Source organism: Hyla sarda, chromosome 10, assembly GCF_029499605.1.
Source record: "Hyla sarda isolate aHylSar1 chromosome 10, aHylSar1.hap1, whole genome shotgun sequence".
NCBI lineage: Eukaryota > Metazoa > Chordata > Amphibia > Anura > Hylidae > Hyla > Hyla sarda.
Genome location: NC_079198.1, coordinates 12,961,253 through 12,987,504, shown reverse-complemented (window position 1 = coordinate 12,987,504; position 26,252 = coordinate 12,961,253). Strand labels below are relative to the sequence as shown.

General features: G+C 44.4%; 1 protein-coding gene across 10 annotated transcripts in view; it reads left to right on the top strand.

Moving 5' to 3' along the window:
* The window catches only part of LOC130293185 (uncharacterized), an 88,813-nt gene that overhangs the window by 11,049 nt on the left and 51,512 nt on the right, over window positions 1-26,252 (top strand). For 8 of the 10 annotated variants that reach the window (XR_008848166.1, XM_056541668.1, XM_056541673.1 and 5 more), the window contains exons 3-4: window positions 21,084-21,152; window positions 24,046-24,171. Coding sequence is in view for 8 of the 10 variants with exons in the window: in XM_056541668.1 (XP_056397643.1) it covers window positions 21,084-21,152; window positions 24,046-24,171 (195 nt within the window). In the remaining 2 variants the exon portion in view is untranslated. Of the gene's footprint in view, window positions 1-21,076; window positions 21,153-24,045; window positions 24,172-26,252 lie in introns of those variants that run through there. The other 2 variants (XM_056541674.1, XM_056541679.1) reach the window with 2 other exon arrangements.

Below are 26,252 nucleotides of genomic sequence, written 5' to 3'. Positions count from 1 at the left end.
GCGACACGCCTTCTTTACCATGAGAACTGTGAATTTATGGAACGGTCTACCTCAGGAACTGGTCACAGCAGGAACAATTAACAGCTTGAAAACAGGATTAGATACATTCCTGGAACAAAATAACTAATGCTTATGAAGAAATATAAAATCCCATCCCTTCCCCAATATCGCGCCACACCCCTACCCCTTAATTCCCTGGTTGAACTTGATGGACATATGTCTTTTTTCGACCATACTAACTATGTAACAATGCCAGCATACAACAGTGTCTCGTAACAATGCCAGCATACAACAGTGTCCCGTAACAATGCCAGCATACAACAGTGTCCCGTAACAATGCCAGCATACAACAGTGACCCATAACAGCACCAGCATACAACAGTGCGCTATAATACAACAGTGTCCCATAACAATGCCAGCATACAACAGTGTCCCATAACAATGCCAGCATACAACAGTGTCCCATAACAATGCCAGCATACAACAGTGTCCCATAACAATGCCAGCATACAACAGTGTCCCATAACAATGCCAGCATACAACAGCGCTCCATAACAATGCCAGCATACAACAGTGCCACATAACAGTACCAGCATACAAGAGTGCCCTATACTACAACAGTGTCCCATAACAATGCCAGCATACAACAGTGTCCCATAACAATGCCAGCATACAACAGTGTCCCATAACAATGCCAGCATACAACAGTGTCCCATAACAATGCCAGCATACAACAGTGTCCCATAACAATGCCAGCATACAACAGTGCCACATAACCGCACCAGCATACAACAGTGCCCCATAACAGCACTAGAATGCAACAGCGCCTGCATGCAATATTGTCCCATAACAGCACCAGCATTGCCCCATAACAATGCCAGCATGTGATAGTGCCCATAACAGCGCCAGGTACAACATTTACCCATAACAGCACCAGCATATGAAAGCTCCTCATAATAGCACCAGAATACAACAGTGCCCCATAACAGCATGCTACAATGCCCCAAAACAATGCCAGCATGCTGTAGTGCCCCATGACAGCATCAGCATGCCACAATGCATCATAACAATGCCAGCATGCAATAGTGCCCATAACAGCATCAGGCAAAACAGCATCACCAGAATAATGCCCCAAAAACAAAGGCATCCTTCAACCATTCCTCTGTTACAGAGCCAGTCTATAACATTTCCTTTATTACAGTGTAGGCGATGATGGTTGCTTGCAGAATTTTATGACATTGTCAGGGCCCATATAGGCAATAGCTACCACCCGACTAACAGCAGCAGAGACCATTCATGCCATGGCAGCCTGTTGCCCCTTAGGATCACTTATACACTGTGTAAAGGACCTTATGATCTTGTTTTCCGCCCGTCACTTGTCACCTCACGAGGTTGTTACTCATAACTGGTAATTTGTTGGGCTTTGTCTGTCTGAGACCTTTGACAATTTGTCTCAGCCTCCAGGCGGCCTCTTCTGTCGCCTTCTGCCCTGTGATCATAAGGCACCACAGGGTGAACAGGATGTTTAGTGACAGGTCACTTAGGTCCCATCCTGTCATTATATGTTCTGCGCAACCAAGTACCAAAAATCTTCCTGTTCACTGTCCGACACACCAAAAGATTGACACCTGAGTTCAAAGAAAATGTCACTAGATGCATTAGATGGGGATTTTAGATGATCTCTTAAAGGGGTACTCCGGCCCTAGACATCTTATCCCCTATCAAAAGGATAGGGGATAAGATATCTGATTGTGGGGGTCCCGCAGCTGGGATCCCCGTGATCTCTGTGCAGCACCCTGCATTCATTTAGATCGCTTGAAGCGGGGGTCGTGACGTCACGGCCACACCCCCTGGGACATCACGTCACGCTCCCAAGTCTACGGGAGGGGACGTGACGACCGAACTTCGCTCCGTGCCGGATGACTGGCGATGCGGAGAGGAGGCTCGTGACGTCACAGTAGACATGTAGACATTTGGACAAAAATTCCATATTTGAGAAGGAGATGATGAGCGGTACTGACATGATAATTCCAAAAAACTATGCCTCACTATTTAGTGCCAAAAGAATTATAGTAAACATAATATGGCCATAGAATAATACAAGATTGAGCCATACAAGGCCCTCGTAGGATTGTCTGTTTAATACAACAAATAGCACCTTGTTATAGCTTCAGGATGGCCAGCCAAAGAGGAGGCACATACATTATACATACATACGATGTCCTGCCACGCAGCAGCATACAATACATGAATACAATTACCACACATAGCGTGATGATACAAGATACAGCACAGGTGTCCCTACACTGTACATCATACCACAGGCTACCCTAACATTCCTGCACACAATATGAAACAAACTCAAAAAGTAAAGCATTACAGACAGTGATGGGGGTTGGGGAAGCTTAAGGTGCCCGTGTGTCCAATATGTACGGGAATGTCCTTATTCTCTCATAAGCAGTGGAGAGAGAAGGAATATTCCACTCATTAAAGGGGTACTCTTTTTTTGGAAAACTTTTTTTTTTTTTTTTTTTTTAAATCAACTGGTGCCAGAAAGTTAAACTGATTTGTAAATTTCTTCTATTTAAAAATCTTAATCCTTTCAGTACTTATCAGCTGCTGTATACTACAGAGGAAGTTCTTTTCTTTTTGAATTTCTTTTCTGTCTGACCACAGTGCTCTCTGCAGACACCTCTATCCATGTCAGGAACTGTCCAGAGCAGGAGAGGTTTGCTATGGGGATTTGCTCCTACTTTGGACAGTTCCTGACATGCAGAGAACAGTTTGGTCAGACAGAAAAGAAATTCAAAAAGAAAATTACTTACTGTGGAGCATACAGCAGCTGATAAGTACTGGAAGGATTACGATTTTTAAATAAAAGTCATTTACAAATCTGTTTAACTTTCTGGCACCAGTTGATTTTGTACCCCTTCAAAAACACTTATTGAGCGTGCTTGTGTATGGGGGAAGTTGGGAAGAATTGTTCAGCTGACAGCTATGGAAGGTGTATGGACACATGTAGAGATGACTGTCTGAAGTGTGGATGGATCTGCCCTAGGGGTTTACCCACCTGTGTCTTTATGACACCCCATGTCTGTGGTACTGGTTGGTCAGGATTAGCAGGATGTCTTGTTTTGCAGCCTTTGTATTTCTGATTTCATTTGTGAGCCGTTCTCCAGAGAGGCCAATGTGTCACCACCAGTGATTTAGTGATCATACCAAGTCCCAGACTGGTTGTAAATCACAGGATCTATGGGGGGGGGGGGGGGGGGGGGGGTGTTTGGGTGCGGACTGTGATTAGTCCTGTCTGGACTGTACTGTGATTAATATCACTTTGAAGGTGTGTGCTTGGTGTCCAGCTATCAGCTCTCATCAGGGTCTCTGGGGGGGGGGGGGGGTTTGGTTCATGGTGAGATTAATCTATAGAGAGATAATGGGGAAGGCTGGGCAAAGGGTTAATGATCATTAACAAAGATTGTTATCCTGGTAGAAAATTATTCATCAGGGGAAAGAACTCTTGTTATGGTTTAGGGCCAACCATGGTGGAAAAGCTGCAGATTTTCTGCATATAATTTCTGGGTAGAAAATCCAGATTACTTACAGTAGCAGAAAATTGTATATGATTTAAAAGACCTCATTCACACACTGCATTCACAATCTGCATGGATTTTTCTGTTATATGGAGATTTTTTTTTTTTATCTGCACTTATCTGCCCCAGACTGCCCAGCCTGTGATACCTGAGTTCCGGCACTCACTTGTCTTCATGCAGTGTATACTTTATTTAAACGCAAGACGCGTTTCGGCTACAATCGCCGAGGCGATTGTAGCCGAAACGCGTCTTGCGTTTAAATAAAGTATACACTGCATGAAGACAAGTGAGTGCCGGGATTCATTACTTATCTTATGATTACTACTATCCTCGTGCACCACGCGACTCCAAGTGCCGCCCTACACTACTGAACTTTGTGATACCTGAGTAACTGTCCCCAGACCCCTCACGAAATAACGACAAGGCAATATATTTAACGTATAAATGGGTGAGGTTAGGCCACAGCATTTATTTAAATATATAAATAACTCGGATTAAGGCACTCAAAACTGTAAACGTAGGGTAATTGCGGTATGCCCCCCCCCCCCCCCCCCCCCCGACTCCGGTGAGCACGAAAACACAAAAAAAAACATCCATTGTGCAAATAACTTTGTAAACACCGCCTCGCTGTGAATTGTATCAGGAACACACTGAAATCAATCAGAAAACTCAACAAAACAGCACAAGAACAAAACAAAATGGCAAGAAAAAAGGGGGAGGGAGGGACAACCTCCGGGACCCTGTATGGGGTGGAATGGCGCCAATCAGTCCCGTGGGGCATTTAAGGTAAGGGGAGCCCAAAGCCTATGAACTACCCCCCCCCCCGATAGGCTGCCTGTGCCTAGTGCTAGGCGGTATACCGGTTCATACCGAATAGCAAAACAAATTTCCTGCATGATATGAATTTTTCCCATACCGCAATACCCCTCCCCCCCCCCCCTCGAATGAATGAATTATCAGCCACAGCGCGCTGTCCCCACATCGGGGAACTAATTATATGTGACCCGCGAGCGCAGCTTCTCTCCCCCCCCCCCAAATAATTATCAGCCGCTGTGCTGTACTGTACTATCCTGTGCCCGGGCTGCAAAAATAAACTAAATAAACTTTAACTCACCTTCCTACGTTCCCCCGTTGCTCTGGTAATAGTCTCACGCTAGGGATGGGAACATCACAGAGCCGTCAGCCTATCACCGACCGCAGCGATGTCTCGTCTCGGCCAGTGATAGGCTGAGCGCACTGTCATGTAAGGAGCCGGCCGGCTCCATACATGACAGTGCACTCAGCCTATCACAGTGCGCTCAGCCTATCACCGGGACACCGTTGCAGCCGGTGATAGGCTGACGGCTCTGTGACGTTCCCATCCCCAGGAAGCAGCAAGAGGATCTCAGCGGAGGGACCGTAAGTCGGATAATGGAGCAACGGAGGAACGTAGGAAGGTGAGTTATAGTTTTTGTTTATTTTTGCAGCCGGGCACAGGAATATGTAGTACAGTACAGCGCAGCGGCTGATAATTATTGCTTGGGGGACAGTGCAGCGCTGATAAACTGGAGGGGGGGGGATGGGTGCGAGAGAAGCAGTGCCCACGGGTCACATAATGTGGGGGGGGGGTGGAAAATACTGTTTAATACCGTGGAACCGCCATAACTTTCAAAAATACAGTGATACACATTTTTGGTCATACTGCCCAGCTCTAACTGCGCCCTTGAATGAAGGTTGGGGGAAAGGAAAGAAAAAGAGGGGGGGGGGGGGGGGGGTGTAAATACACTGGCAGCATAAAACAAGGGCACTCAGAGGGGGAAGGGAAAATGGCTGCACAACTAAAATCATCGCCGGACACTAACGTGATGCAAATCCATTGCTTTTCCACACAAGAATGAGCCATTGAAACTCTGAGCGTGCTCTTATTCCTGTAAGAATTTTTTTGCTTCATGTGCAAATTTATGTGTATTTGCAACATGTTAGTAAATCCACTACTGTCAAAATTGGCCATAGGGCTATCCCATCCGCACAAATCCTCTGTAGGAAGTCACCCTGATCAGCTGCTGCTGTTGCAGTGGGAAAGCTTTGAGTGGCCACTGCAGGAAAAATTTGGTATTACACATAAACAACCATGTAATGCCACATGAGACGGAGTTCCCCAGTAGCCACTTTTTAAAGCAAAGCATTTCTCTCTGGTTGCAGACAAGGGTCTAGGCCAGTGTTTCCCAACCAGGGTGCCTCCAGATGTTGCAAAACTACAACTCCCAGCATGCCTGGACAGCCTTTGGCTGTCCAGGCATGCTAGGAGTTGTAGTTTTGCAACACCTGGAGGCACCCTGGTTGGGAAACACTGGTCTAGGCTATATATGCCCGAAATGAGCCTATAGAAAGGGGTACATTAGTTTACTTACAGTTCATTAAATCTATCATGCCACTGTCATAGGAAATCCCACAATGCACTTGCTCTCGGGTCACAGAAAACTAGAATATAGTTTAGGAAGTGAAACAATTCTGTATTATAAAAACATTGCAAGACAACAGAAAGAATGTCCAAAGCTACTTAACATTCTGCTGAAAAGTAGAATTCCCCTTTAAGGGCTGGTTGACATCTATACCACAGCAGTTTACCAAGAGATATGGTTAAAGGGGTACTCTGCTGCTCAGTGTTTGGAACAAACTGTTTCGAACTATGGAGCCGGCGCTGGGAGCTCGTGACGTCAAAGCCCAGTCCCCTTATGATGTCACCCCCCCCCCCCCATGCAAGTCTATGGGAGGGGGATATGACATCACGAGCTCCCTACGCCGGCTCCATCGTTCGGAACAGTTTGTTCCAAACGCTGAGCTGCGGAGTACCCCTTTAAACAGTAAACCTAAAAGTATACTTTGTGTCACGATCACACCCTATCGGTCTAGCTGTAACACTGGAAAGAGTGTGATTGTGAAAGGGTAAATACCACCAAATCTCTTGGTACCTGTTGCTAAGTCCCAGGAAGTCACTAAATTAACCTTTTTTTGTAAATGTCTTCTACCCGAGCTCTCTCTTTAGAAACATATTTAGAGATAAGAGCTGAGTTAAAGGGGTACTCCGGTGAAAAACGTATTTATTTTTTAAATCAACTGTGGCCGAAAGTTAAACAGATTTGTAAATTACTTTTATTAAAAAAAATCTTAACCCTTCTACTACTTATTAGCGGCTGTATACAAGAGAGGAAATTATTTTCTTTTTGGCTTTCTTTTCCTGTCACAATCATAGTGCTCTCTGCTGACACCTCTGTCCATTTTAGGATCTGTCCAGAGCAGCATATGTTTGCTATGGGGATTTTCTCCTGCTCTGGACAGTTTCTGACATGGACAGAGGTGTCAGCAGAGAGCACTGTGGTCATGACAGAAGAGAAATCCAAAAAGAAGAAAATCCCCATAGCAAACATATGCTGCTCTGGATAGTTCCTAAAATGGACAGAGGTGTCAGCAGAGAGCACTGTGGTTGTGACAGGAAAAGATAGCCAAAAAGAAAATAATTCCTTCTGTAGTATACAGCCACTAATAAGTACTGGAAGGATTAAGATGTTTTAATAGAAGTCATTTACAAATCTGTTTAACTTTGTGGAATCAGTTGATTTAAAATAAATTGTTTTCCACCGGAGTACCTCTTTAAACATTTAATCTGAGAGAAAAAAAAGGTTTCACATGTATGTACTAAAATACAGAAACAAATGACTTACAGGTAACAAAAATAGAATAAGGGTGCATGCACACTACGTTTCTTAAGATACGGGACCGTATACGGCTGGGGAGATGGGGGCGGAGAGTCGGGGGTGGGGCAACCGCACGCTGCCGTATGCGGTCCCGTATCTAATGTATTTCAATGAGCGACTGGAGTGAAACGCTGCCTCCGGTCGGCTCCGTTTTGCCCCGTATACGGTTTCCCGACCGGACCTACAAACGTAGTCAACAGCGTTTTTAGGTCCGGTTGCGAATCCGTATACGGGGAAAAACGGAGCCAACCGGAGGCAGCGTTTCACTCCGGTCTCTCATTGAAATACATTAGATACGGGACCGCATACGGCAGCGTGCAGTTGCCCTGCCCCCGACTCTCCGCCCCCCTTTCCCCAGCCGTATACGGTCCCGTATCTTAAGAAACGTAGTGTGCATGCACCCTAGGGATGCAATAAGGCAGTAGTAAGACAGTTCAGGGAACTAAAATGGGATGAAGACAAAAGGGGAGATTTATCAAAACCTGTCCAGAGGAAATGTTGCTGAGTTGCCCATAGCAACCAATCAGATCACTTCTTTCATTTTTCAGAGGTCTTGTTAAAAATGAAAGAAGCCATCTGATTGGTTGCTATGGGCAATTCAGCAACTTTTCCTCTGGACAGGTTTTGATAAATCTCCCGCAAAGTCCTTACTCATGCATTGGTTTATAGAAGTCCTTGTGAGAGATCCTTGACGGTATAGTTTCTAAGATGTTAGTTGTAGGGATCGACCAATATCGATTTTCTTAGGGCCGATACCGATAATCTGTCACCTTTCAAGGCCGATAGCCGATAACTTATACCGATATTCCGGTAAAAGTTATCGGCTATTTCAACCCGCCGCTGCCACACGCTTCTCTCCCCCAGCCTGTCCTAGGTTCCTGAGTCTAACCACCACAGCTGCCCCATCGCCTCCCCCATCCCCCGTGTTATAATTACCTGTTCCCGGGGTCCGCGATACTTCTGGCTCCGTCAGCATCCTGTGCTGTCACTGTGCGCACTGATGGTGACGTCGCGTTGGGGACGTCACTCGTCATTGCGCTGCGCACAGCAACAGCCCAGGAGCCAGAAGTAGCTCGGACCCCGGGAACAGGTAATTATAACACCGGGGATGGGGCGGCGGCGGTATGTGGGCATAGGATGGGGGGAGGCGATGGGGCGGCGGCGGTATGTGGGCATAGGATGGGGGGAGGCGATGGGGCAGCGGCGGTATGTGGGCATAGGATGGGGGGAGGCGATGGGGCAGCGGCGGTATGTGGGCATAGGATGGGGGGAGGCAATGGGGCGGCGGTATGTGGGCAGAGGATGGGGGGAGGCAATTGGGCAGCGGCGGCAGTATGTGGGCAGAGGATGGGGGGAGGCAAAGGGGCCAGAGGATGGGGAGGCAATGGGGCAGCGGTGGCGCCGGTCGTCTCTGGCTGGCGGGTGGGGCATTATCGGCAAGGTAATTGCCGATACCGATAATGTCCAAAATCGTGAATATCGGCCAAACCGATAATCGGTCGATCCCTAGTTAGTTGTCACCAAGTTTGTAATAAATCCTCTAAATATTTATATATATATATATATATATATATTATAGCTGAATTCAGAGGGTCACTCCCCCTTCCCCCCCAAGGGTTGATTAGATTGGGCTGGACCATTATAGTTCTCCAGAGTTGGGCCTAGGTGACCGACCTCCCAATCACCTCAAGTCTCTCCAAGCATGGCTGGTCCAGGTCTGGGATTCCTTATCTTTTATAACCTGATAATGGTGGTGTCCTAGGTCCTGATCAGAGGTATCCTGCCAGGTCATCAGATTACAATATAGATACTAGTCCTTGGCCTAGACATGATACACATATACAGTTTAAAGGGGTACTCTGCTGCTCAGCGTTTGGAACAAACTGTTCCGAATTCTGGAGCCAGGAGCTTGTGGTAATAGCCCCGCCCCCTCAATGCAAGTCTATGGGAGTCCCATAGACTTGCATTGAGGGGGCGGGGCTATGAAGTCACGAGCTCCCTGCGCCGGTTCCAGCGTTCGGAACAGTTTGTTCCAAATGCTGAGCAGCGGAGTACCCCTTTAAAGGGGTTGTGCGCTGCCCTGCAGTTGGTAGCTCCGCTCACAGCTTCCGGAAGTTCATTACTCCGAACGCTGTGTGCGGGCTTCCGTGTTCGCAGCCGCCGGGCGTGACGTCACGCCCGGCCCCTTCATGACGTCTCGCCCGCCCCCTCGAGACGTCTCGCCCTCCCCCTGAACGAAAGTCTATGGGAAGGGGGCGCGACCGCTGTCACGCCCCCTTCCCATAGACTTTGGTAGAGGTGGCGGGCGTGACGTCGCGAGGGAGCGGGCGAGACGTCACGAAGGGGCCGGGCGTGACGTCACACCCGGCGGCTGCGAACACGGAAGCCCGCACACAGCGTTCGGAGTAATGAACTTCCGGACGCTGTGAGTGGAGCTCCGAACTGCAGGGCAGCGCACAACCCCTTTAATTGAAGGAGTCCGAGCAGCAGAGAGACAGCAGTATGGTGCAGCTGGTTGGGGTAAATTCCTGTGAGGTCCCAAAGGGAAGGTAGGCTTTGAATGGGTGCCTTTGGGTCAGGTGAGGGACCACCAGGGGCAAAGTAGAAGACCTGAAGAAACCGTGCCACCTTCAGGTCCCCCTCCTGATAGTTGTTACAATGTAAGTGCACTTTATAAGATCTAACTGGTTATTTATAAGATATTCTTCTATGGTATTTTGTTGTTGTTTAATAAAAGTGGGTCCGCTGTGGAGCTTGCAACACAAGTCGATTCAGTGGTTATGTTATGGGTAATTGGTTTATGCACCACAGCGGACCTATGTGATCCTCTAACCAGGTACTACCCACAATTCCTGAAGTGTTCATTAATCCATCACTATTGGGATGATTTATTGTTAATCTGCCACATGGCTGAACTCGGGGGGAGGCCAGCTGCCTTAGGGCCACAATTGTGTGCGGGATCCCCTGAGCATAGGAACATCAGGAACAAACTAAGACCACCCAGTGTTATTTAGCAGTTTGATGTGCTATTATTTCAATATACTGATTTAAAGGGGTACTCCGGTGGAAAACATTTGGCGCAGTATTTCATGACACTATACAGTGCGCAAATTATATTAATTAAAGGGGTACTCCAGTGGAAAACATTTTTTTTTTAAATCAAGTGGTGCCAGAAAGTTAAACAGATTTGTAAATTACTTCTATTAAAAAATCTTTACCCTTCCAGTACTTTTTAGCAGCTGTATGCTACAGAGGAAATTCTTTTATTTTTGAATTTCTTTTATTGTCTTGACCACAGTGCTCTCTGCTGACACCGCTGTCCAGAGCAGGAGAAAATCCCCATAGCAAACCTATGCTGCTCTGGACACTTCCTGACACGTGTCAGCAGAGAGCACTGTGGTCAAGACAATAAAAGAAATTAAAAAAAATTATAATTTCCTCTGTAGCATACAGCTGCTAAAAAGTACAAGAAGGGTAAAGATTTTTTAATAGAAGTCATTTACAGATCTGTTTAACTTTCTGGCACCAGTTCATTTAAAAAAAAAAAAATTCCACCAGTTTAACTTTCTGGCACCAGTTGATTTAAAAAAAAATTTAAATCTGTAAAACTGGTGGAATTTTTTTTTTTTTTAAATGAACTGGTGCCAGAAAGTTAAACAGATCTGTAAATGACTTCTATTAAAAAATCTTTAGCCTTCCAGTACTGTTTAGCAGCTGTATGCTACAGAGGAAATTTTCTTTTTACATTTCTTTTTTGTCTTGTCCACAGTGCTCTCTGCTGACACCTCTGTCCATGTCAGGAACTGTCCAGAGCAAGAGAAAAATCCCCATAGCAAACTGGATAGCTCCTGATACAGAGGTGTCAGCAGAGAGCACTATGGACAAGACAAAAAATAAATTCAAAAAAGAAAATAATTTCCTCTGTAGCATACAGCTGCTAAAAACTACTGGAAGGGTAAAGATTTATTAATAGAAGTAATTTACAAATCTATTTAACTTTCTGGCACCGGTTGATTTAAAAAAACAATGTTTTCCACCCGAGTACCCCTTTAACAATACAACAATAGTTATTTTTAGAAATAAAGTCAAACCTAAATCTATATGGAGTAAGTTAGATGACCTTAGACATTGTTGTACCCTCCTCTGGCGCCAAATGTATATGCCCCCCCTCCAGGGCACCTCACATACACACACAGGCTGCCTTTAAGTCAATACACAGCAGATGCAGTCTGGTTTACAGGAGACGCACACACATCTGCCATGTGAGGGACCTCTGAGAGCCGAACCTACAACATAAAAGACTGGAAAAGTGTTTCTGAACCAGAACAGCAGCTCCAGGACATGGCAGGTAACTGGAAGCAGATGCCTGCCGGCAGCGCCTAATGGTTCCCATCTGGAGCCTTCCCTCTTATTACCAGTTATGTATAAACACCAGAGTTTCCTGTTGCCTCCGTCTAGGTAGAAAGTGCAGTATTAGGTTTGTAGTAACTCAATCGGTTCTCCCCAAACTTTCAATTGTTCCCTTTTCCTTTCACAATGCAGTTAGTTTTTTCTCATTTATCCAGTGATTTTCAATTGTTTATAAATTGGACTAAAGAATATGTCCAAGTAAATGTCCAGGGAAACCATAAATGGATTTGATGTTCACAGTCCCTCCCCCCATAACAGTGCAAGCCTCAGCCCCCTAACAGTGATGTTACCATGCTCCCATAACAATACAACTTCAATATACTCTGGTTCAAAACTTTTTTAGTTTTTTTTAATCAACTGGTGCCAGAAAGTTAAACAGATTTGTAAATTACTTCTATTAAAAAATCTTAATCCTTCCAGTACTTATTAGCTGCTGAATACTACAGGGGAAATTCCTTTCTTTTTGGAACACAGAGCTCTTCTGACTTCACGAGCACAGTGCTCTCTGCTGACCTCTGCTGTCCATTTTAGGAACTGTCCAGAGCAGCATATGTTTTCTCTGGGGATTTTCTTCTACTCTTGACAGTTCTTAAAATGGACAGAGATGTCAGCAGAGAGCACTGTGCTTGTGATGTCAGTGCAAGCCTTAAAGGGGTATTCTGGCTTTATACATCTTATCCCCTATCCAAAGGATAGGGGATAAGATGTATGATCGCTGGGGACCCCCGCGATCTTGTTGAAGCCCCCGGCATTCTGTGCTGGGCACTGCCTCTGAGACAGGGAAGTGACATCACGGCCACACCCTCTGGTGACGTCACACCACCTCCCCGCCATTCATGTCTATAGGAGGGGGCGTGATGGCTGTCATGCCCCCTCCCATAGACAAGAAAGGAGGGGGTGTGGTGTGACGTCACTAGGGGCGTGACTGTGATGTCTTCATTTCATGTACACAGTGACCTCACCAGCAGAATAGTGAGTGCGGCTCTGGAGTATAATACAGGATATAACTCAGGATCAGTACAGGATAAGTAATGTAATGTATGTACACAGTGACCCCACCAGCAGAATAGTGAGTACAGCTCTGGAGTATAATACAGGATATAACTCAGGATCAGTACAGGATAAGTAATGTAATGTATGTACACAGTGACCTCACCAGCAGAATAGTGAGTGCAGCTCTGGAGTATAATACAGGATATAACTCAGGATCAGTACAGGATAAGTAATGTAATGTATGTACACAGTGACCTCACCAGCAGAATAGTGAGTACAGCTCTGGAGTATAATACAGGATATAACTCAGGATCAGTACAGGATAAGTAATGTAATGTATGTACACAGTGACCTCACCAGCAGAATAGTGAGTACAGCTCTGGAGTATAATACAGGATATAACTCAGGATCAGTACAGGATAAGTAATGTAATGTATGTACACAGTGACCTCACCAGCAGAAAAGTGAGTACAGCTCTGGAGTATAATACAGGATATAACTCAGGATCAGTACAGGATAAGTAATGTAATGTATGTACACAGTGGCTTAAATTTGTGTGTACATTATAATTATATTTTAGCTATACACTAATCCAGGAAAAATACCCTGTAAGGTTTACGGTTTCTTCATTCTAAAGTGATTAAGAGAGATTTTGTAAGTAATTGGTCTAAAATATGTTTCAAGTTAAAAATATCCCTAATGTCTATGTGCAGAACATAAGCTGATGTCCTGTGCAGGTCGCCCCGTCCTCTCACCACTAATGGGCAGCAGATGTATGAAGCATTTGATCAGTCCTCCAACCTTCTTATTAGATGTATTTTAGAAACTATCTTTTGTGAATAGTAATGTTCTGCGCTGACAGAAGTCATTGCTTATAGCTAAAATAGCTGCACACTGTGGAAAGGCTTTATTAAAATGTATCATATTATTGTTGCTGCTATAAAAGCCTAGAGACTATGAGGACTTGTAAAGGTCTTACCGTGACGGCTGAGTAGTGGATCTGCTGTCCTGTGTGAACAATGGCTGAACCGTACCAGGAAGCGGAGTCTAAAGTGCCGCTGGTTTTCACCAGAGCCCGCCGCAAAGCGGGATGGACTTGCGGCGGCAGGCGGCACCCAGGTCAATACCCCTGGTACGATCCGTCCACACAGGCGGCCCAGATGGAACTTGGCACAGATGGTTAGCGTAGTCAGGACAAAGTACAGGTCAGAAGGCAGGTGGCAAAGGAGCAAGGTCAGGCCACAGGCTGGAGGTCAGGAACACTAATATGGCACTCTAAACATAACGCTTTCTCTAAGGAACGAAGAGTCTGCACTATGATGGGGAGGTGCCGGACTAATATAGAGTCCGCCCAGCAGGCGACCAATTATGGGCATACTGGCCCTTTAAATTTAGCAATCTACCAAAGCGCGCACGCCCAAAAGAAAGGGGATGCGCGCGCTGGCGAAGCAGAGGAGCAGGAAGACCGGGGACAGCAGGAGGTGAGGAGATGCCCGGGATTCGCATGCGGCTGCATCCCGCATAGTGAGTCCCGGAGCCACCGCAGGCACTAGACGGGGGGCACTCACGACTGGACAGAACGGCCGGCATGTTGCCCCTAGCAACGCACGGGACATGCGTGGGGGAACGTCCCGCTTCGCGAGTCCCGGGACCAAGCATGACAGGGGAGAGGGGTCGCTCACGGCCAAAATGAATGGCCGGAGCGCTGCACCTGACAGGACTGTGGGGATTCTAATTGAATCAAGGGATTTCATAGTCTTACATTGTAATAAGAAGTGTATTATGCTTTATCCTTTCAGCCCCCTCCCCCTTTCCTGCTGAATCCATTGATGCCCCCCCCCCCCCCAATGTATTTGTCTAGAACTGAGGATATTATCTACTTGAGTTATTGTAGCTGCAATATCAGACATGGCCACAGTGGCACTGTATCAACACTGTCAGAAAGTTTTTTGGACTTCAGCTTAGGCTGGGTCCACACTACGTTTTGTCCCATACAGGAGCGCATACGGCAGGAGGGAGCTAAAAGCTCGCGCTCCCGTATGTAACCGTTGACCACGGTTTTAGGTCCGGTTGTAAAAGCGCATACGGCGCAAAAATGAGCCGACCGGACCGAACGTTTCACTCCGGTCGGCTCATTGAAATGAATAACATACGGGAGCGCATACGGTTACATACGGGAGCGTGAGCTTTTAGCTCCCTCCTGCCGTATGCGCTCCCGTATGGGACAAAACGTAGTGTGGACCCAGCCTTAGTCTTATAATCAGGCATGTTCTTTGTCTCACACAGTACCATAAGCACTTAGATCTTGCTAACTGTATATGTATATATATATATATATATATATATATCTTACCTGGAGGAATTCTCTTACAAGTGCTAGAGCTGCATAATAAAATTCTGTAAAGCCACCAATAGAGGGAACTTGGTGTATAGGGATTTAAATAGCTGCCATTGAATTCAAGAACAAATCTCTATGCTATTAGCTCCTCCTAGTGGCAGCAGAAAGAATTGTATAATTTAGCTCTTTTTATAATGCACTATCCAGAGCAGTGTTTCCCAACGAGGGTGCCTCCAGCTGTTGCAGAACTACAACTCCCAGCATGCCCAGACAGCCGAAGGCTATCTGGATATGCTGGGGGTTGTAGTTTTGCAAAAGCAGGAGGCACCCTGGTTGGGAAACACCGATCCAGAGAGTGGTTTCCAGATGCCCCTTCTGACTTGTTAGAAAAAAAACTGAAGCATCAGTTACATGTGTATTGTGATGTCATCAGACATTCTCCACCCACCAGAGATGTGTATTGTGATGTCATCAGGCATTCTGCACCCACCAGAGATGTGCATTGTGATGTCATCAGGCATTCTGCACCAGAGATGTGTATTGTGATGTCATCAGGCATTCTGCACCAGAGATGTGTATTGTGATGTCATCAGGCATTCTGCACCCACCAGAGATGTGTATTGTGATGTCATCAGGCATTCTGCACCCACCAGAGATGTGTATTGTGATGTCATCAGGCTTTCTGCACCAGATATTTGTATTGTGATGTCATTAGGCATTCTGCACCCACCAGTGATGTGTATTGTGATGTCATCAGGCATTCTGCACCAGAGATGTGTATTGTGATGTCATTAGGCATTCTGCACCCACCAGAGATGTGTATTGTGATGTCATCAGGCATTCTTCAGCCACCAGAGATGTGTATTGTGTATACAAAGGACAAAAAGGGATTTTAAAAGGACTGAACATGACCTAAAAGAGAAGGTTAAATCTGCAGAGGAAAGATATGAAGAAGAGCGCTCGTAATTTTTTTTTAAGGTGTTAGAATTAGCACAAGGTAAACTGACAGAGTACTATTTAGAAAAAGCCCAAACACAAGGTCTTTTTTTCAAGTCAGAAGGATTTTGTGGAAGGGGCTCGCCCGGGGAAATTTTTAGCAAGTCTGGTTAGAGCTCAGAGGGAAATCTGTGAAATCCTAGCCTTACAAGATAGTAATGGAGTTATATAGACATCACAAGAGGAGCTACAGAAGATAGCCAAATTATATTATCAACAGCTGGAAGGTGAGGGATGGTTTATTTTCATATTTTTTTTTTGCAGCCCGGGAAGGACGGAGCAGGAGTACACTGCACCAGAGTACTCCTTTAAAAAGTTTGGGATCGAGGGGGAATTTGTAGAGTGGATTAAATTATATAAGAACCCTAGGGCCAGGGTGGCAGTTAATGGGTCCCTATCATCACAATTGGAAGAGGCACAAGACAAGGTTGCCCGCTTTCGCCTATGTTATTTGCGTTATTTTTGGAACCTTTGGCGGAAAAATTTCGGAGGTCTTAGGGGATTTGGGATCAAAGGAGCAGAAGAAAAATGTCTTATGTACGCAGACGATATTCTTTTATTCCTAGATAATACATTCGTTGCGGTCCCAGAAGCAATCAAAGTTGTGGAGGAATTTGGGAAGGTTTCTGGTCTTAAAATTAATTGGAGTAAATCGTCCCTAATGCCACTGGTTCCGGGTAATGTTAGGGGAGAAATGGGGGTGAAGATTCTGTCAGAAGGGGAGAATTTGGACTACTTAGGAATTAAACTTTCACCCTCAATAGGTTCCTTCATACAGTGTAATCTAACAAGACTGGCGAGTAAGTTAAGGAAAAAAGTGGATGCCTGGCTGAAACTTCCTCTCTCGATGGCAGACAGGATGGGTCTTATTAAAATGGTGGTTCTCCCGCAGGTTTTATACGTCTTGGGGGCTGCCCCATGTTGGATCCCTGGGAAATGGTTCTGAGGTTTGGAGGCCCTGATGGGTAGTCTTATTTGGGGGAGAGGTAGGGTACGAATGAAATATTTAAGGTGGGCACAGTTGGAAGGAGAAGGTGGAGGGGGGTTACCGGATTTTATGTTGTATTTTTTAGCTAGGAACCTTCAGAATATTACTCAAGGGTGGAGTTAAGCACTTTGGGCGGAATTATTTAAGGATTATAGAGGTTATTACGAGAATTTTTATGAATTTGTGGAAGGGGGGCTTCCAGTGAAGAAAGAGTTGGGTCACATTTCATTAATAGGGTTATTTAGGAGAACGTGGCAAGAAGTTAAGAAGAGATGTAAAATCGAAGGTAGCATAAGAAACACTGTGATTTGGGATAACACAGAATTGGAACAATTTAAGAAAGGGTTGGGGAGTGATTTTTGCAAATGTATGGGATTAAATACGTGGCACAGATTTTTCAAAACGGAGAGATTAAAAAATTTGACACACTACAGAGTGAGTATGGTTTGAAAAACTATCATAAATTTTGGTTTATACAGTTGTGCGAAGCATATAGATGCACTGAAAAGAAAGGAAAATGTAAGATATTTTCACATGCGGTGATAGATTATATGAATCTAGAGGGGGGTAGGAAGTTAAATTTTGTATATAGATTACTCCTAAAAACTGTACCTGTCATGTTTCAGGAAAATAAAAAGAGGAGATGCTTCCCTTGGCTCAATCTCAAGGGAAGCATGGGATGACATTCTGAGGAATGTTAAAATGTGTTCTATTAATAAAAGGCATCAAATTATGCTCGGATCATGTTTCCCTTACCCCTGGGGGGGTTATCGCTGAGGGTCGTGCAGTCTCAAATCAAAGACTCAAACTTTTCGATGTGGATAAAAGCAGGGATTAACACTTATTCAGACATTTCGGACTCTCGGGGATTGCTCCCCTTTGTGGAGACAGCTAAAAAATGTAATCCGCCTAACACCGAATTCTATAAATACTTGCAACTCAGACATTTTGTATCGTCTATTCCCCGCAGCTCTACTGATGGCTCCACTCCACTTAGAATTTTTTTTTCCGAATTACCCATGAAGAAGGGAGTATCTAAAATTTATAGAACCCTAAACACAGAACGGTCTGTTTTGATATCCCGCCATAGGTGGGAGCGGGAATTAGGAAAACACTTTACCAATGAGCAATGGGAAGATGTTTATATAAGTGTCCTGAAAGTATCCCACTGTACTTCACACTTTGAGGTTCACCGGAAACTGTTGTATCGATGGTATCTTACCCCCTATAAGATGGCACGTCAGTTTCCGGGTTACTCGAATTTGTGCTGGAGATGTGGAAAAGAAGTGGGAACCCTGCTCCACTTGTGGGGGGAATGTGAGTTAATTATCCCAATCTGGAAGGAGGTTAACAAGTTGCTCTCCCAGATTCTGGGTCACTCCCCACCATGGGGCCCTGAGACCGTGCTGCTGTTTTTGAAAATGGACAACCTCTCAATCTCAGATAGAGCTATTATGATTAATGTTTTTACAGTGGTTCATTTAAGCATTGCAACTAAATGGAAATCCCAGGAGACTCCGAAAATGTCTGATTTAATAAACACAGTTTGAATTGTACGTTGGAGCATTCTATAGCAACCACAACATTCTCATTACCAACCTTTACTTCTAACTGGGCTAAGTGGCTCAAATTTGAGCCTCTTAATCATTGATGTATCCGTAATACCCCTAATAGTAAACTTTAGGCTTTATTGCCTTAGTTTAGTTATGCATTAAATAATTAATACCACCAAAATATAGTGGGAATTCTCCATTCTTTTTTTTCTCTTTTCTTTTTCCTTCTCTAAGCATTCTTCTGATTCTTTTTTCTTTTATGTCTTTTTTAATTTTTGTTTATCAATGCATAAATATGTACTGTTTGTTTATGAACTAATAAAATTTAAAGAAAAAAAAAGAAAAAAAAGAGGCATTCTCCACCCACAAGAGATGTGTATTGTGATGTCATCAGGCATTCTGCACCCACCAGAGATGTGTATTGTGATGTCATAAGGCATTCGCCACGCACCAGAGATGTGTATTGTGATGTCATCAGGCATTCTGCACCCACCAGAGATGTGTATTGTGATGTCATCAGGCATTCGCCACCCACCAGAGATGTTTATTGTGATGTTATCAGGTTGAGATGTAGAATATGGTGGAGAATGGAGGAAGAAGTGGATGTTTCTCTTAACCCACTCTGGTCATCAACCTACGGGAGGTTGACTTGCATTTAAAGGGGTTATCCAGGAAAAACCTTTTTTATATATATCAAATGGCTCCAGAAAGTTAAATAGATTTGTAAATTACTTTTATTAAAAAAACATAATCCTTTCAGTACTTATGAGCTTCTGAAGTTGAGTTGTTCTTCTCTAAGTGCTCTCTGATGACACCATTCTCGGAAACTGTCCAGAGTAGAAGCAAATCCCCATAGCAAACCTCTTCTACTCTGTGCAGTTCCCAAGACAAGCAGAGATGTCAGCAGAGAGCACTGTGGTCAGACAGAAAAGAACAACTCAACTTCAGCAGATGATAATTATTGGAAGGATTTTTTTAATAGAAGTAATTTACAAATCTGTTTAACTATCTGGAGCTAGTTGATTTCAATTTTTTTTCCTGGAATACCCCTTTAAGGTTTTACAACATGTTAAACTATTACTTTAATAAAGCTGTGGCCATGCCTAGTGTCCATCAGAAGATACAAGGTGTTTGTGTCTTATTTCTTTAGAAGGACTAAGCCTTGCTGGGTAATGGGAGAGGTTTGCAGGTTACATGCAGTCTTCTTTTGATGGTTCCACTGATACATGTCTGGATGATATATTCCCTAAGTCAGAGGAGAGTTTCTTAGGCTTCATTTGTTGTATAGTTTCCTCCCATGTTTTTAACCAGAACTCAAGTTCCTTGTTGAATAGATCCACATGTCCCTTGTTCTTACCTTAAAACAAGCTCTGTTTCCTCCCTCGGCAGGAAAGGAATTCTCACAGCCCCCTGCCCTGCGGCCAGCCCCCCCCCCCCCCCCTGTGATCAGACATGTTATCCCCTATCCTTTGGATAAGGGATAACACATCTAGGGGTGGGGTACCTCTTTAAGTTTAGGTGTTTTTATTTAATGTTACAAGTAGATCCATGATACCCAGGGAGCATATAGTGCACAAATCTTCCCAATTTTTACCAGAATGTCTCATTGTCCATTTGAAATGAGGAAAACACTGAAGGAAATTCAAAAAGAAAATAACCTCCTCTGTAGTATACAGCAGCTGATAAGTACTGGAAGAGTACTGGATTAAGATTTTTAAACAGAAGTCATTTACAAATCTAACTTTTTGGCACTAGTTGATATAAAAAAAAAAATTTCCACCGTAGTACCCCTTTAAATTACATTGTCAAACTAAGTTGGGGAAGCCGTCTTATAGATAGAATAGATTACTAAGCTGGGACTTTGCGTTAGCAACAAAAATAGCTTGCGCTAACCAACAGCTTGCTTGAAGGTTTACTTTAGGCTTCTCTTAGATTCTCCTCACACTCCTTCTGTCTCTTTTACACACTGCAGCTCACACTGAACTCTGCACTAGTCTGGAGCTAGACTGAACTCCAACTAGACTCTCACTGAATAGCTCCCCCCCCCTACACTATATGTGGACTAGCTAGGGGGCCTCACATTGGACAACCAGGGTCACATGGGTACTCTTCATCATGCCTCCTAACAAATATCCTTTACATTTCTTAAAGGTACAGTGCTAAAAATATATAAATTAACAAAGATTACAATGAATATTAAAGCATCACCTGAGCAGAAGGGCCTAGATCAGTCACCTGAAGAAATGTTTACCTGACAGGACGCACTCCGGTACTGGGGCACCACACTGATAATAATATTAATATACAAATGCGAAATTCTGCAGAACTAAGCAGCTTGTCTAGAGTGTGTAATAGATGCTATGTTATTATTCAGACATTGCTTTGCTTCTTTCTGATTTCATCCATCTGTGTCCTGCTGTTGTCTCCCCTGGGATCCCTGTATGATGTGTTATTGTGGAGAACATAGTGAGAAGCCGACAGACATCAGAACCTGCTTCACCATGAGAGTCCTACTGCTCGTCTGTGTTCAGACCATACTGATGGCTTCAGGTAAATTCTACTCAATTTAGATTTTTGTTTTAGGATTGGTATAAAGGTGTTAAAGAGGGCCCTATGGACAACTATTCTCTAAAAAGTTGATCCTAAGAGCTGAAAACTCTGAGGAGATTGAACCGACCGGCTGCTAATATTAGGGATAGCTAAGGGCAGGAGAAATGTATTACTTACTGGGAATCCATATAATTCATGGTCATACAGAGTCCTCCAGGGGGGTACCAAGCAGGACCCTGTATATAATCTTCGTTGCTGACATTTATCAATGTCTTCAGACAGTTTTTTGTGTCTAGAAAAGGCATAAAAAAGGTGCAAACTGGGTTTATTTGTGCCTAGTACACATGATTTGGAAGGGTTTATAAACTGCGCCTTTTTGTGAAAAGGCTCAAAAAAGGCAGAAAGCCACTGAAAAGTCTCTAAACTACACCATCTCAGACTTAGCTTAGCTTTTTGATGTGAAGAGTAAAATTTCAGAAAATGTGACCTGAACAAAATTTATCAAATGCTCTGCGACCATTTAATAAATTCTGTTCTCCTACATATTACAGCACACAAAAAAAGGTGTAGAAAAATGCTTCAATCACACCTACAATTATAAATGCTCCCCCCCATATGTACAACAAAGACATAGACAGGGGGTGTGATGATGGATAATCTATTTAGTAGGGGTAAGCAGATGGTAAGGCTATGTTCACACCTTGGAATTTCCTTACAGAATTCCGCAGAAGAATTCAGCACGGACATTCTGCTGCAGTCCAATTGATTTTAGAGGGGTACTCCAGCCCTAAGACATCTAACCCCCTATCCAAAGGATAGGGGATAAGATGTCTGACCGTGGGGGTCCCGCCGTTATCTTGCATTCAGCACCCACCTCGGGGAGCTACACACCACGCTGCCAGCTCCGAATCTGCCGTGTGACGACCATGAGGCCGGAGTATCGTGACGTCATGACTACGCCCCCGTGTGACGGATACTCCAGCCCCATGGTCGTCACGTTACACACTCGGAGCCTTCAATGCTGTGGAGAGTTCACAAAGGTGTGTGCGCAATGACAGATTGTGGGGGTCCGGAGCAGTGGGACCCCTGCGATCATACATCTTATCCCCTATCTTTTAGATAGGGGATAAGATGTATTAGAGCCGGAGTACCCCTTTACGATCAGATCCATAAATTCCTTTATGCCCATGGGTAAACAGTATAAATACTCTCTTAAGAGATGTTTGTTCACTAGCACTAATCCGTGGCTGTGCACTTTAAATACCAGTATCCAACTCTACACTAGAAGTCCCAGGTGGTGCTCTACTTGAACAACAGACACACGCAATAGAAACTCCATAAAAAGATACTCGTCAGCTATACTCGCCATAAAACTCACCATAAAACTTTCTTCTGTATACCAATCCATTAGATACAGATAGTTGAAGTTCCCCCACCCCACATAGCCTATGGATTTTTTGTCTACCATGAAATCAATGGGACTCTGTGATCAAAAATGTTGACGTTTTTCCCTAATACCTCCTCTCATATGTGTTAACTACCTTTATCCTGTGCCTTAAAGGGTACTCCGCCCCTAGAAATCTTATCCCTTATCCAAAGGATAAGGGATAAGATGTCTGATCACGGGGGTCACCTGCCTGGTCCGAGGAGGGCACCTGCCTGGTCATTCCTCCATCAGCCATCCTTTATTTGTTTCTTCCCCCCACATTACCAGTATTGATTATTCAGGTTGTATCAGGGGTTATTTGCTGTGGGGTGGAGAAGGTATTGATATTATATTGTTTATACAATCATTGTGACAGGTTGTTTATACATTTCTATAGGCAGGTGCCCTGGGCGGAGTCGCCCCTGTTTTGGGGTCTCCCCCTGTTTGTGCAGGTGGCCTTTTGGCCTTTTAATTGATTTTAACTGTATTGTCTGCTTTTTGTATTTTGGAATGTGCCATAAAGATAAGTTTATTTTCACAATATAGAGCTTGTGGGTGTGTGCTATATTACATATTCGTTTTTATTGGTATAGTGCTTGTTAGTTTGATACGTTTAGCAGCACCCCCTATCTACAGATGGTGCTGAGCCCACCCACCTTTTGAGTATATATCATCTGACCATATGACATTCTCCCAATCCTCTTCTGGATCATCCAAATGCTCTCTAGCAAACTTCAGATGGGCCCGGACATGTACTGGCTTAAGCAGGGGGACACGTCTGGCACTGCATGATTTGAGTCCCTGGTGGTGTAGTGTGTTACTGATGGTAGCCTTTGTTACTTTGGTCCCAGCTCTCTGCAGGTCATTCACTAGGTACCCCCGTGTGGTTCTGGTATTTTTGCTCACCGTTCTTGTGATCATATTGACACCACATGGTGAGATCTTGTGTGGAGCCCGAGATCGAGGGAGATTATCAGTGGTCTTGTATGTCTTCCATTTTCTAATAATTGCTCCCACAGTAGATTTCTTCACACCAAGCTGCTTGCCTATTGCAGATTCAGTCTTCCCAGCCTGGTGCAGGTCTATAATTTTGTTTCTGGTGTCCTTCGACAGCTCTTTGGTATTGGCCATAGTGGAGTTTGGAGTGTGACTGTTTGAGGTTGTGGACAGGTGTCTTTTATACTGATAACAAATTCAAACAGGAGCCATTAATACAGGTAACGAGTGCAGGACAGAGGAGACTCTTAAAGAAGAAGTTACAGGTCTGTGAGAGCCAGAAATCTTGCTTGTTTGTAGGTGACCAAATACTTATTTTCCACCATAATTTGCAAATAAATTCTTTGTATTCTATGTTGGGTTTTACTGTGTGTGTGTGTGTGTGTGTGTGTGTGTATATATATATATATATATATATATATATTTACTGCAACTTTATTCTTTAACATTATTATTATTCTTTATGTCCAGGCAATTGTCTTCAGTGTATAACATGTGCTAATCATAGCAAAATGACACCAGCTGCCTGTCATGGGCCCAGCCTTCTGTGTGGCGTTAACCAAGTGTGCCTTACTTTTAATATGAGCACATATCTGAGTGAGTATTGCATAATAATGTAGGTTGCCAGCACCTTAGGAAAGTAAAAGGAAAACTCTGATACTTAAAAACCACAGGATAGGGGATGAGTGCCTTATCCTGGGGGGTCTGACTGTTGGGACCGCGGGGGGCGTTCTCCTACCTGGTGCCCCGACTCTCCCCATGCATAAAGCAGTGGCCAACACACCCCCTCCATACATCTCTATGGGAGAGCTCAAGATACAGTGTTTGTGTATCTTTAGCCCTCCCATAGAGATGCGTGGAGACACTTATCGCCTAGGGGGTCAGTTGTTAAAGGGGTACTCCAGATAGGGGATAAGATGTCTGATCGCGGGGGTCCTGAGCGGCAGATCTCCTTGCTGCATCCGGCATCTGTTTAGAGCAGCTGTCTTCAAACTGTGGTCCTCCAGATGTTGCAAAACTACAACTCCCAGCATGCTGGGAATTGTAGTTTTGTAACATCTGGAGGGCCACAGTTTTAAGACCAATGGTTTAGAGTGTCAGGTGCTGCGCCGGATGCTCGTAACATCACGGCCACGCTACCTCAATGCAAGTCTATGAGGGGGGGCATGACGGCCGTCATGCCCCCTCCCATAGACTTGCATTGAGGGGGCGTGGTCATGACATCACAAGCCTCCGATCCGGATCGCCAGTCATCCAGCATGGTTCGCTCCGTGCACCGGATGTTTGGGGTGCCGCAGCCCAGATCATGGGGGTTCCACAGCGGCAAGACCCCCATGATCAGACATCTTATCCCCTATCCTTTGGATAGGGGATAAGATGTCTAGGGGCGGAGTACCCATTTAAATACCGGAATTGCCCTTTGTCTCCTCTGTGCTGACAAAAGGAGAGGAGGAGTGGGAGATCTGCATTCAGAGAGTGTGAAGTGACATCACAGCTTATAAGGATAAAAGCATAGCTAATATAGAAGATCTCTGATATTACTAAGTTGCTCTAATATAATTTTTGACACCATGCACAAGTTGTGTGTTTTTTCGCTGGAAAACCCATGTAAGTTTAAATTTCTCTTTCCAGTGGTTTACAACAATGCACCCTGCGGGTGCGGGCCCTTGTGAAAAGGTGTAAATGATGATCTATGATTTAGTTTAAAGGGATACTCTGGTGGAAAACTTTTTCATTTTAAATCAACTGGTAAATTACTTCTATTAAAAAATCTTAATCCTTCCAGTATTTATTAGCTGCTGAATACTACAGAGGAAATTCTTTTCTTTTTGGAACACAGAGCTCTCTGCTGACCATTTTAAAGGAGTACTCCGGTGCTCATGATGTCAGCAGACAGCTCTGGGTTTCAAAAATAAAATAATTTCCGCTGTAGTATTCAGCAGCTACGGTAATAAGTACAGGAAGGATTAAGATTTTTTTAATAGAAGTAATTTACAAATCTGTTTAACTTTCTGGCACCAGTTGTTAAAAAAGTTGATCAAAAAAAAAAAAAAAAGGTTTCCACTGGAGTACCCCTTCAAACTCTGCAGGACCTTACTAGGTGCCTAAAAAGGGTCCAAGCAAAGTACCTGATGCTGATCCTTGTAATAAAGGCCACAATAACCTTGTTCCCCGGGATCAGGAGTTTCAATGACACTGTCCTTCTGGTTGCTGACGAATCTGCAAAGACGCTGGTCCCATCCCCTATGGAGAGGCCACAAAGTATCTTTAATGAAGGAGAGGAGACTGTGCACTCCTCTTTTCTCCCCTCTCTAATATAGTTGCCCTTCGTGGGTAGTGATGCTGAGTCAAGCAAGCTCCTCCCAACTTCCCTCATGTATGGGAATGAGACGATGTGGTGCAATGAGCCCCTTTTTCTTCCAGCTTACAAAATTCACCAGTAGGTGGCAGCATAACACATCATAATATCCTATTATTACAGAATGTGCAAAAAGTCAGAATACCTCCCAGTTTCTGAAATGTAGAGGGAAATGTCCGACAAATAATACAAGGTTCTCAGGGCACCACACAGTGGGACAATGCACAACAATCTCAAGCTTGGTGCCGGAAAGCAATCTATATGGGAAATAGCTACATTTATTGGTTTATCCCTAATATTGTTATTTGGGCACTTTATG